This window comes from Thamnophis sirtalis, unplaced genomic scaffold (assembly GCF_051295495.1).
Source record: "Thamnophis sirtalis isolate CommonGarterSnake01/CBP01778 unplaced genomic scaffold, rThaSir2_p1.2 scaffold_3, whole genome shotgun sequence".
Classification (NCBI taxonomy): Eukaryota; Metazoa; Chordata; class Lepidosauria; order Squamata; family Natricidae; genus Thamnophis; species Thamnophis sirtalis.
The window spans coordinates 2,331,263-2,343,796 of NW_028261383.1; the positions used below are offsets into that span (position 1 = coordinate 2,331,263).

A 12,534-nucleotide genomic window follows, 5' to 3' on the forward strand; every position below is an offset into this window, starting at 1 on the left:
TTTAAGGTTGAAGTTTTGGGGATTTGGGGATGAAACCACAGTGTCTGGTGGAGCATTTGAGGCAGTGAACACTCTGTTGCTGAAGTTGTATTTTCTGCAATCGAGTTTGGAGCGAATGACCTTAAGTTTGTATCTATTGTGTGCTCAAGTATTGTTGCGGTTGAAGCTGAAGTAGTCATTGACAGGTAGGACATTGTAGCAGATAATTTTGTGTACTACGCCCAGATCAGACCGAAGGTGGCATAGTTTAAATTGTCTAAGGTCAAAATTTCAAGCCTGACGGCATAAGGTGTTCTGTTGCGAGCAGAGGAGTGGAGGACTCTTGTCGTGAAATATCTTTGGACTCGCTCAATTGTATTAATGTCCAATATGCAGTGCAGGTTCCAGACAGATGAGCTGTATTCAAGAATTGGTCTAGCAAATGATTACACCATTAACTTATCACATAAGGCCTTTATTCTCTTTGGATTTGTTTTTTTTAAAAAGGATTTCCTTTTATTTAAACCACAAGTAACATGGAAGCCTAAAAAGTATACAAACTAGATCAAAGACATTGGTTGGAAAGAAAGTAAAGAGAGGGGGGAAGAAAGGAAGGATACAGTGCAATGTTGGAAAGGAGAAGAGAAGGTAGAAGCTAACTCAAGAAGTTCCAGTTTGCTCAAAAAGTATTGAGTCACTTGATTGTGAGATGGGGCTAAATATAAAAGTAGTTTCACAACCACATCACAATTGAACCAAAATTGTTGATTGCTAACCAAGAGAGTTGTTAAATTTAATTTTGCCCTGTTTTATGACCTTCCTTGCCAAAATTGCTAAATGAATCACTGCAGAAAGTGACACAGATGTTCAGTGAATCTGCCTTCCCCCTTGACTTGCTTGTCAGAAGGTCGCAAAAGGTAATTGCATGACCCCAGGACACTGGAGCCATCATGGTTACATGCCAGTTGTCAATTTTGGTCACTTGACCACAGGGATTCTGCAACAGTCACAGGTGTGAAAACCAGCCAAAAGTAACTTTTTTTTCAGTTGTCAATTACTTTTGTAACTTCAAACAGTCATTAAATGATGTTATCTAGTTTGTGTCAGTGTTCCAAGAACCATGTAGAATTAAATCAGAGTCCAAGGCAACACTTTCCTTAAAGTTCCAATTTAATAAATCAGACATCTTAGCACATTGCTATGGACTCTGATTTAATTCTACATGATACTTGGAATGCTAACATTCTGGAAATTACATCAGAATCCGACCCAGTTAAAAGTTAATGATTTTGTCCCCACACCCACAGTCCATCACATGGTCCAATCTTCTTCTTCCATGCTAGCACCTACGCTCAGCTGCTTCCAGTCAGGTGCAAAGGTGCGGAGACAAAAGATGACCTTGAGCTTCTAGAAAGGATTTTTTTATTTTGAAAACAACACATTCTGCCCCTTGCTATTCCCCACCCCGCTTAAATGAGAGTGTGGCAGGCCAAAGATTCTTAAAGGAACCGCTGCAGGCCTGACAGTTTGGATAATGAAATGTCTGCAAGAAAACTAGCAAGCTCAAAGACCACCCAAGCACCCCTCAGTCCCTATTAAACTGTAGTAAGTCAAGGAATATCTGTAACTATAACTTAAAAGGTAAAGATTCCCCTCACACATATGTGCCAGTTGTTCCCAACTCTAGGGGGTGGTGCTCATCTTTGTTACAAAGCTGAAGAGCCAGCAGAATTTGGAACAAGTAATGGGGAGCTCACTCCATTATGCAGTGCTAGGGATTCAAATCATCCAACTGCTGACTTTTCTGATTGACAAGCTCCGTGTCTTAGCCACTGAGCCATCATGTCCCTTTTAACTATAACTTATAAGTAAATAAATAAAAATAAATCTTTGCGGACCGAGCCAAAGGAATCATTTTGAGAACAGCAGAATCCCACCCTGCAGGAGTCCGTCTTACAAGAGTGCTGCCGAATCTGCCCAGTGTTGAGGCTGACCCTTGAGGGAGAACTTTAAAAAAAACTTTGCATGTTGGGCTTTTCCTGAAGAAAATTGGTTGAAGCAATTATGACCTCCTTGTCTACAAGGTGAGGAATTGGAAAGAAGAAATCTGTCCTAGGGAGAAAACATTGAGGCAGGTAAAAACCAATCATGAGAATCGTGTATAGGACAATAGTTACCTTCTCAGTCTATGAGTTGGAGGCTTGGAAAGAACATAGGGATAACTTCGAGAAAATATTCTAGACGTTATTCCAGTAATCAGGTAGTCTCCTGGCTTGTAATAATTAAACTCCTTCTCTTCTTCTATTGTCGCTTTCAACATTTCATTTGCACTGTGATGCAGGGAAACAGGGACAGAAGCAGAAGCAGAAAGAGCAGTTTTTGATGAAGCATCCGTCGTCATATATAGATGGAGATCCTTCCTATAGTTCTTCCTCTGGGAGAGAGCGTGCAGCTTCCAAAACACAACTGTAGTGAAGATGGGCCAGTTTGGCTCCAGATCTGGAAGACAAACCTGCAATGGCACAGCTAGCACAACCCTCATATGCTTCTACCCCTTCTGTCAGTAGTGCTGGAGGTTGTTACACTCAGATTTTCAGTTCTTGCAGATCCCATCTTGTTGTCTGATTGCACTAAAACTAATGGTGGTGGTGATGGTGGAAATATACCATTAGGCTTTGTTCAAAATAAAATAAGTCACCATCATTTGAATAATTAAAAAGGGAATTGGGAATCAATGGTGCCACAGAGGCATGCAACAGGGAAAATAGGTTGCATAACTCAGGGGCATAGTTCTAATTTAAGAGTAAGGAAGAGAACAATTCAGGGATGTTTGACTGCTTTTTACTCTAGAAAGTTTTTCTTGAGCTCCTAAAGACTGTCATGTGTTAAAACAGTTCAACACTTTTTTATTTTTTTTTATTTTTAGACAGACAAAGACAAACAATACATAGAACATAAAATCATCATCAATTACATATACATATAGCATGTCATTTGGTTACAAGTCATTTGTGCATCACCACTTTCAATTATATATAGGGTCACAAATTGTCCATCAGGTATACATAGATACATTATTGTCATTGTAAATCATGGTTCACCAAGAAATGCGTGCATAACAAAAGCATGCCGACAAAACCGCGGCGAGAAAACCGCGATGTCAAAATCGCGCCCACATAGGCGCGCTGACAAAAGAGCGCCGACAGAAGCACGGCATCAACAAACAACACAAAAACAATGTAAAAACCCTAACCCTAACCCTAACCCTAACCCCAACCCCAACCCCAACCCCAACCCCAACCCTAACCCTAACCCTAACCCTAACCCTAACCCTAACCCTAACTCTAACCCTAACCCTTACCCTTACCCTTACCCTTACCCTTACCCTAACCCTTACCTTAACCCTAATCGCATTTCTGTTGGCGCTCTTTTGTTGGTGCAGTTTTGTTGGCGCGCTGTTGTCGGGCGCGCATTTGTCGGGTCACGGTAAATTATATTCAATTACAATTGTTATGCCTTCATTTTAAAACGAATGTTCTAAAGATTAGATTCATGTATATACCAACATTCCATTGCATCATTATTAGTCTATTTAGTAATAATATGTCTTTCTAGAATCACCTATTTCATTCTATTCATATTCTAGAATATGAAAGAATACTTATGCATCACCATTTTCAGTTGTATATAAAATCGCAGATTGTCCATCAAGTATACATAGATACGTGTTCTGCCCCCCCCCACCGGGGTCCGGTAATGAACGCAGACACAGGCTTAGCTGTTTGCCACTCTTTATTCACAGCAATTATAATCCTGTTGACTGAAAGCCCACACACGACTCACTGGCAAGCAGCAACCCAGACTCCAACAGACATGGGAACACAAGGCAGATCAGACAAGGAGTTCTCCAGATTAGTACGAACGGTTGTGTCCTGCAAAAGGACTCCTCCCCAAGTCTCTTCTTATATACTCTTTTGGGAGGGGCCAAGCCACAACCACCTGGGCTTGATTATCTCTTATGAGTCTGTCTCCGTAACAGCTGCCTCCGTTTCTCCGCCCTCCATTGCCTGGCATCAGGGACAAACTCCCTTTGATCTTCCCCACTGCTCCATGCCTCAGGCGCCTCCTGGTGGCCAACCAGCCTCTCTGGTCCCTGCTCTGAGTCTGAACCCTGCCCAGGGTCCTCCATATCTTCCATAGCAGACTCATAGGGTTCCTCACTATTGGAGTCCATTGGCAGCTCCAACGGCTCCTGCTGGGCCACAACAGATACGTCGTTATCATTGTACATCATATGTTCAACTACAGTTGTTATTCCTTCATTTTAAGCAAAATATTCTAAATATTCGATTCATATATACCAATATTCCATTACATCATTATAAAGCTATTTAATAATAATTTGTCCTTATGATATCACCTTTCTCAACACTTTTTCACTACCCAGTGGGGACAATACAATTTCTTATTATTATGCTTGGTATGGTCACGGCCACCTCCTTCCATACAGATCAGATACTCCAGAATGGATACTTCCAGATAATGATGTATCCTGAACATTTTTTGAAAAAAAAAACTTTTCTGAATACTGCCCTTGTTGGGCATAGAAACTGATAGATTATAAGCTGTCACATGGCTATTAATATCTAGTGATGTCTTAAACCTTCTCGGTGATGATCTCTCTGCAATTTGGCCCTTCATGTAGTTCAAAACAAAACAAAACAAAACTCTTCCAATTGCTATCTGCTAAAGTTGTCACCTCACCTCTGTCCAAGTGCTTGCTGGCAGCATTAAAGGTAGGGGAGCAGGCAACAGAAGAATGGAATTGTGGTCTCATAAGAAGAGTCACTCTATTTAAACTGCAGTTCCTTCCATGAAAATCTGACCCATGCCTATTACAATGTCCATTAAAGTCAGAAGCTGTCAGACCTGGAAACCATCTTTTACTGTTTGGACTGCAGGTCTGCCACATTTTCTACTGTGGGAAAATGGGAGAGGGGATTATACAGGGTGTGGGTGATATGTAGCCATGATAACATTCTTTCTCAGAGAGTCAAGGCCACCGTGCTCTTCAGCTGCAATGATGTGAATGTGAGGCATCTCCTGTTTTAGATGGTGCCTGATTGGATCGTGTGTTGGTCATATGGGTGTTGGGCAGGTTCTTGAACTTTCTTTTGGATGGGGAAAACCTGGAAACTTTCAGATTCAGGTTTTCCCAGTTGTGCCAATATGGCATCTCTAATAAAATTAAACTTTGAGGAAACTCAAGCCTCAGAGCCTTCTTTTGTTGGGGGTGTTACTTGGAACCCTGACGTTAACCTGAATCTCGACAGAGGCAGGGCATTACCCCAATAACTGATTTATTGCTCAGACAAAAATGAATACTTATGGAGACCACCATCCCATTCAACACATCAATATTTCTCATCAAGAAGCCAGCAAGTAATGGACGTAAACTTGATCTTTAGTTCCTTTCCCTTGAAATACCTTGGTGTCTTTTTTTCTTTTCTAATACAGAAAATGAAATGGGAAAATTATGATACTTTTAATATATTCCTCAAATCAAATCTGGACAGAATTATAAACGTTAGAAAGAAAACATTTCCATGTTTATCCAGTAGGAATATGTTTTGGTGAAAGTGTGGAAGAACTGGTGGCTCTCAGGAAAGAAAACATTAATTGGATCTTGGCTTAGGATAACTATCTCATACAAGAGCACTGGTGGCACAGTGGTTAGAATGCAGTATCGCAGGCTAATTCTGCTGATTGCTGGTTGCCAGCAGTTCGATCCTGATGGGCTCAAGGTTTATTCATCCTTTCATCCTTCTGAGATCAGTAAAAGAGGACCCAGACTGTTGAGGGCAATATGTTGATTCTCAAAACCACTTCGAGAGTTCTGTAAAGCATTGTGAAGCAGTATATAAGTCCATGTGCTATTGCTACATATGAGCTTTAGGCATGAGCGCATAGCAGGAACGTGTGCAAAAGGAAGAGAGTATGCAGATCAAAACTGTGCCTTCTGTGCAAAGGATTAACAATGCACCTCAGCAAGAGCTCAGGAGGAAGTGATGTCAATGTGTAACTAAGCAACTGAAACTGAAAAAAGTGAGATGTCCAGATGCCTTTTTGTTTTTGTAGGCTCATGAAATTAGTGCAGGTATAGAACTAAAGGTACTGAGAATCTTGCAGTCTGCCAGCTGTATCACTTTATGGTTGAAGGATGTGCAATTTAAGATTGCTATGTATGTATGCATGTTGTATTATTTATTTATTTATTTATTTATTTATTTATTTTCAATACATCTATTTCTATAGTTACCCATCTCAGTCAGTGTTTCTGGGCAGCTTATCAAGTTTGTATCTTGTTGGAAAACGGTATCAAAACCCTGTTGATTCGAGAGCTGTTGTGCTTGAGGTAGAAAATATGTCCCCTATAAGGAAGAGAAGGATGAGGAAGACATGATAGTAGTCTTCCAAAATCTAAGGAAGAGTCACGGAGTAGTGTTCAACCTATTCCCCCAAGCACCTGAAAGCAGGACAATAAATGATAGATGGAAATTTATCAAGGAGAGCTTAGAATTAAGGATAAATTTTCCTGATATTGGGAACAGCTCATCAATGGTGCAACTTGCTTCCAAAATTCATAGGTGCTCCATCATTGAAGAGATTAGACAGCTATTTCTCTGGAAAGGTATAGGGTCTCTTGCTTGAGTAAGGGGTTGTTTCTAGAAGACCTCCAAGGTCGCGTCCAACACTGTTATTCTGTATTTAAAATAGCATACTACATAAGTGAACAAGTGACCCTTGGATTAATAAAAAAGAGATTACACCTTTTGTGCTGCAGTGCTTTTTCTCCTATTTTTGTTTGAAATTTAGGCAGCAGGATTTTGACATGGAGCTGTTAAAACCTTTCCCCCTGAATTTGCAAGAGAAAAATGCTTTCATGTTTTGCAAAAGTAGTATTTTTATTCTACCCAAGAAGGACCACAAACAAAGTGAAATGTATTTTTTTTGAGGGGTGAGTGGGTGTCATTTATTTTGATAAAGTACAAAACAAATGGTACAAACATTTGGTATATGTTATACATCAGAAAGCAACTAATAAAAGAATAAAATACATTGACTACATGTAAGAATTGAACAATAGAAAATATTCAAGAAGGGGAAAATTAATGCATCACATCACACCCTTTCCTAGCTGGGTAAGTGTCTTACTTAAAATTTGCAATTGTACTGAAGAACTTTCAAAATACACTGTCTTTGGTTTAGTGACTGAAAAGGTTAGTTCTCATATATGAAAAGAAATGGTCTTGGCTCAGAAGAAAAATGTCCTTTCCTAAAATAAGAAAAGAGACCTACACTGCTGTGCTAAATTGTTAAAATATCCTTACTTAAAGACTAATAAGGAATCCTAAAATGCCAAGTAATAGTTATCAGACATAGAAAGATAAAAAAAGATTGGAATTGGGCATAAACAGAAGATCACTTTAAAAAGAAAAGCCAAAAATAGAGTTTTCCACTGAAAAGTACCTAATGATGAATTAAAATGTTGGGTGGAAACATCCCAAATTATCTGGGGTAACTCCAGAACATCTATCAGAACCACTTTTCTACTTCACTTTTCAACACTAGTTGCTGCTTTGTATTTATATCTGGCCTCAGAACAATGCTGTAACACTTTTTGTGTATGCACTTTTTAAGGAACATTAAGATAGCATATAACAATCCTGATCTTTGGGAGATAGACATACCCCCAAAAAAGTTTCTAGTTTATTTTGACATCACATGTTCTTTAGTATTTAGATCAGGTCTTAAAAAAATAATGTAGCACTTGGGGATGAAGATGCAGCCCAGAAGCCCAGTACTAGATGCCAAGATGGAGAAGACTTGCACAGCCACCATGTACTTCCCCCTGGTGCTCAGGTAGGTGGGCACAAAAGTGACCCAGACACTGCAGAAGACCAGCATGCTGAAAGTAATCAGCTTGGCTTCATTGAAGGCCCCAGGTAGATTCCTGGCCAGGAAAGCCAGCGTGAAGCAAATGGTAGCCAGAAAGCCCATATAACCAAGGCCAGAGTAAAACATGGTGACAGACCCTTCATTGCATTGCAAAATAATATTTCCATACTGGGAATGCATGTCAGAGTCAGGGAATGGGGGAGAAGTACCCAACCAGATGCTGCAGAGGACAACTTGGACAGCAGAGCAAGAAAAGATGATAGAATTGGTCAAACTTTTACCCAGCCACCTCTGAATATTATTCCCTGGTTTAGTGGCCAAGAAGGCTAACACTACTGTGATCGTTTTGGCCAAGATTGAAGAAATGGCAACTGAGAAGATGATGCTGAAGGCTGTTTGTCGGAGAAGGCAGGTTTGTTTGTTTGGCCGACCAATGAAGAGGAGGGAGGTCAAAAAGGAAAGTAGGAGGGAGATGAGGAGGATGAAGGAGAGGTCCCGATTGTTGGCTTTGATGATTGGAGTTTCCAGGAATTTAATGAAGATTCCCACAACAAAGCCTGTGATTAAAAACATGAATAAGGCAATAGAAGCCAGGATGATTGCCAGAGTTTCTTTATAAGAAAGGTAGCTACTGGTCTTGGGAATACAGTGAACTTGTTTAATATTGGGATATTGATCTTCTTGACATATGGTGCATTTTTGTGCATCTGAAAAGAACAAGAGTAAAATTTCCCCATTAAGTATGTATGTCAATGAAATCCATTGATTGAGTCAAATTATTGATGTTGCTGATTGTGTGTGGATGAAATTAATATACTTCATTTCACTCCACTGAGAAGAGAAACATTAATTTCCTCTTCATTTTTTAATTTAACTCAATTTTTCTCTTTTTCTTTTTTAATTTCACCCTTTTATTAATGAACTTGTAGGGAGGAAGGAGGGAAGGGAGGAAGAAAGGAAAGAAGGAAGGAAGGGAGGGAGGGATGGAGGCATCATGTTATCATTCCACTGCTGAACCTTTCAAAAGTAAATAAAAAATCATACTGTAAGACACTCATAGTTGCCTTGAATTGCAAGATGGGTGGCAAATAAATCTGATAATTAAAAAAAGGTCCATTTATGATTATTACAGGGAACCAATGAAGCTGTGTCTACAAAGAAATGAATACAATTGAAGAACCACAATACATTATGTACTAATCATAGCATACAAATGCTATGCTGAGAGTATCTCCATGTAGAGCACATTGCAATATTCAAAAAATGAGATAACCAGAGCATGACTGATTGTGCACTGGATTGAAGACGTCTTGCATTTTCAGCAATAGCAAAAGGGCCATCTTCCCATGGATGCAAGGAGAAAGTTTGGTTTACCATTGATTCATTTTTTTTCTCTCCTCTCCTCTCCCCTCCCCCTATCCGATGCCACCCACCTTCCATGCTAGAGATGGTTCCTTCTGCACAAGGATGACAGTCATAACAGCAGATGGGTTTCCCTTCCTGAGCCACCTTCATGAATCCAGGATGGCAGCTTTCCACACACCTGGAAGGAGGCAGGGGCTAAACAGACACAACATCCAGAAAACAAGTTATGAATTAAGATTAAGAATGGGGGGGAAAGAGCAAGGCGTTTGAAATGTCTAGTTTTAATTTTACCAAATTTTGGGGGGCTCATCAAATGATTTGGCTGAATGTTGCTTCTGTCTTTATCTCCCTTTTCAGTATTTATGCACTGATTTGGTTTAAGATCTAAATTTAATTACTAAATTATTGAAAAGAAGGTCAGATGGATTCTCTAGTTGGAGAAATGAATTATGTTGCTCCCATGGATCAAGTCTATATCACTTTGTATGGGGGTAGTTTTCTCTCTCCCTCCCTTCAGATTTGTACAGCCTCTCAGCTTATTATCCACAAAATGGATGGCTCACAACAACAGTAAAAACAAGGGATGGGGGAGATCAGCTGTGTCTTCCTTGAATAATGAAGGACACAATTCTTTTTGAACATCTATCTAACCAAATAAGCTTCTGCCTATCTTAGAAGATTGAAGTGACATCTCAAACCTATCCCTGCCTCAACACTGCAATTCTCTTGGTAAGAGCTTCAGGAAGAATGAAATGTTGTCTTTTCCCCACCTTGTTCAATACTTCCATCTCTTCAATAGATTTCTGGTTGATTATAAAATTGAAATCCAGGGATCCCTGTTTTTCTAGATGCCCACATTTCACTTTGCTTACAGATATATTGGAGAAAATTGCCCAGTTCACAATGTCCAGGTCTGCTATCAGCTCTCCATTTTCATTCAGGTGCACCCCTTCTATGGAATCATTGTAGAACTGAGGGTTTTGAAGGGAAGAATGAATCTGGATGGAAAACAAAGTAAGTTTAAATGGGACTTTAAAAACTCTACAGTAAGATCCCTTAGTTTGTGCTGTGGACTGTGAACTGGCATACAAAGTGAAAGTTTCAGATTTATTTCTGAAGGAGCCCTTGTGGCACAGTGGTTAGAATGCAGTATTGCAAGCAAACTCTGCCCTCATCCTGGAGTTCAATCCTGATGGGGCTCAAGGTTGACTCAGCCTTCCTTTTAAGAAGAAATTGGACATCCATTTGTCTAAAATGTTATAGATTTTTCTACTTGCACAGGGGGGTGGAGTAGAAGACATCCAAGGTCCCTTCCAACTATGTTATTCTTAATTCTGTTCTTCTGTTATTTCATCTTTCTGAGGTCAGTAAAAGGAGGATCCGAATTTTTGGGAGTGATACACTGACATTGTAAACTGCCCCGAGAGTGTTGTAAAGCACTTTGGGGTGATATATAAGTCTAAGTGCTATTGCTATTGCTATTTCCCAAGTCATTTGTAGACAATCTATAAACATTTACATTCTAATATTTAGCAATGTCCAGTGCAGTTGACTATGGAGATTCTCAGTCATCCAGGTCATGGTTGTCCCAAAGGTGCTTTTTCAAGAGGCAACTGGACTTTCTGGTTTTTCTTTTGAAGACATTTCACTTCTCATTTAAGAAGCTTCTTCAGCTCTGACTGGATGGTGGAGAATGGAAGGATTTATAATCCTTGCAAACAGCTTGACATTTACATTTTACAAAAAAATATTTACAAAATATTTTTTAAACACAAATAATAAAAATAGTACACATCCAATTGAATAAAAAAAAGACAAAAGAAAAAGGGAAAAACACATATTATAGTGCACTCCCACCACTTGGAGACTCCCCCCCTCTATATTTCTTAGATACACAATATATTCCAATTGTGCCCTTATCCCAGTGGTGGGTTTCAAATTTTTTAGAACCTCTTCTGTAGGTGTGGCTTGCTTTGTGGGAGTGGCTTGTTGGCCATGTGACTGGGTGGGAGTGGCTAACTTATAAAATGTGGTGTAACTCACTTAACAATGCTCTTGCTTAGCAACCAAAATGTTGGTTCAGAAACTCTGGCATTTGAAGCACGCAAGTCTTAAAGTTGTCAAGTTACAAGACCCTTGCACCCCTAACCCTTTAGAAAAAAACCCCCAGGGCTGTTCAAACTGGACAGCTTTAAGACTTGTGGACTTCAACTCCCAGAATTTGTCCTCTCACTCTTCATCTTGATGATGTACGGACAGGCAGGGGGAGAGAGCTGGAACCGGTTCTAAATGGCACAGTAGATTTGTGGAACCTCTTCTATAGAAGAGGTTAGAACTGGAAGGAACCCACCCCTGCCTTATCCCTTCCAAAACAACATATATTCTTGAGTAGGTTTATTCCATTTGCCTTCCACCAACACTGATTTTATACAAAAAACCGTATTTCATTATAATTATTAACTTTAATCATCCCTTTTTAAAGTTTCTTTTCTGTTGTTAATTTATCATTTGTTTCCATACTCCAAATTTCATTTCTCTCATTTCTTTGAATATCCCAATTTCATCCCCAATGTTAGCCATCACTAATCTAGCTGCCATTATCAAATTTACAACCAATTCTTTTTTTGTTTCATTTATATATCATTTTTCCACCAGTAACAATAATGCAATCCGTGACATATTTAGATTTACATTCAACAGTGCTCTAATTTCTCTAAACACCATATCCCATATTTTTTGTGTACTATCATAATCCCACCACATGTTTATATGATCCAACCTCTTTCTTGCACCTCCAACAAATATTTCTATATTTACCATCTATTTGATTTCATTTAGATAGTATTAAACATTTACATTCTTTTAGTGAGAATTTGTGTTATGTTTTTCTAAAAGAATGCAAATGTCCAGCTATCTGCAAGGAGTATAAATCCTTTCATTCTCCACCATCCAGTCAGAGCTGAAGAAGCCTCTTGGATGAGAAGGGAAACATCTTCAAAAGAAAGATCAGAAAGTCCAGTTGCCTCTTGAAAAAACACCTTTGGGATGTATAGTATAGTTACATGTGAACTGAAGAAAGATCAAGAAAGAGAGACTCATTTGGTCAACCTTTCAAGATGCTGTTCATATGCTTTATAAAGTAGTATTTCTGGAATCACTGCTGATTCTTGCCTGTCTTCCCTCTAAAGGGTTAGCTGCACTCTTGAAAGCTTCTCCAAGTTTTGCTCTCCC

The 12,534-nt window shown here is 39.3% G+C and overlaps 1 protein-coding gene across 1 annotated transcript in view; it reads right to left on the bottom strand.

Annotated features, from left to right (window-relative positions):
• Positions 1-7,749: 7,749 nt before the first annotated feature.
• The window catches only part of LOC106553217 (vomeronasal type-2 receptor 26-like), a 52,959-nt gene continuing 48,174 nt past the window's right edge, over positions 7,750-12,534 (bottom strand). Inside the window, exons 7-8 of the mRNA XM_087707688.1 lie at positions 9,372-9,498; positions 7,750-8,645 (exon numbers count right to left, since the gene is read on the bottom strand). Of these exons, the coding sequence (XP_087563814.1) occupies positions 7,750-8,645; positions 9,372-9,498 (1,023 nt within the window). The remainder of the gene's footprint in view (positions 8,646-9,371; positions 9,499-12,534) is intronic.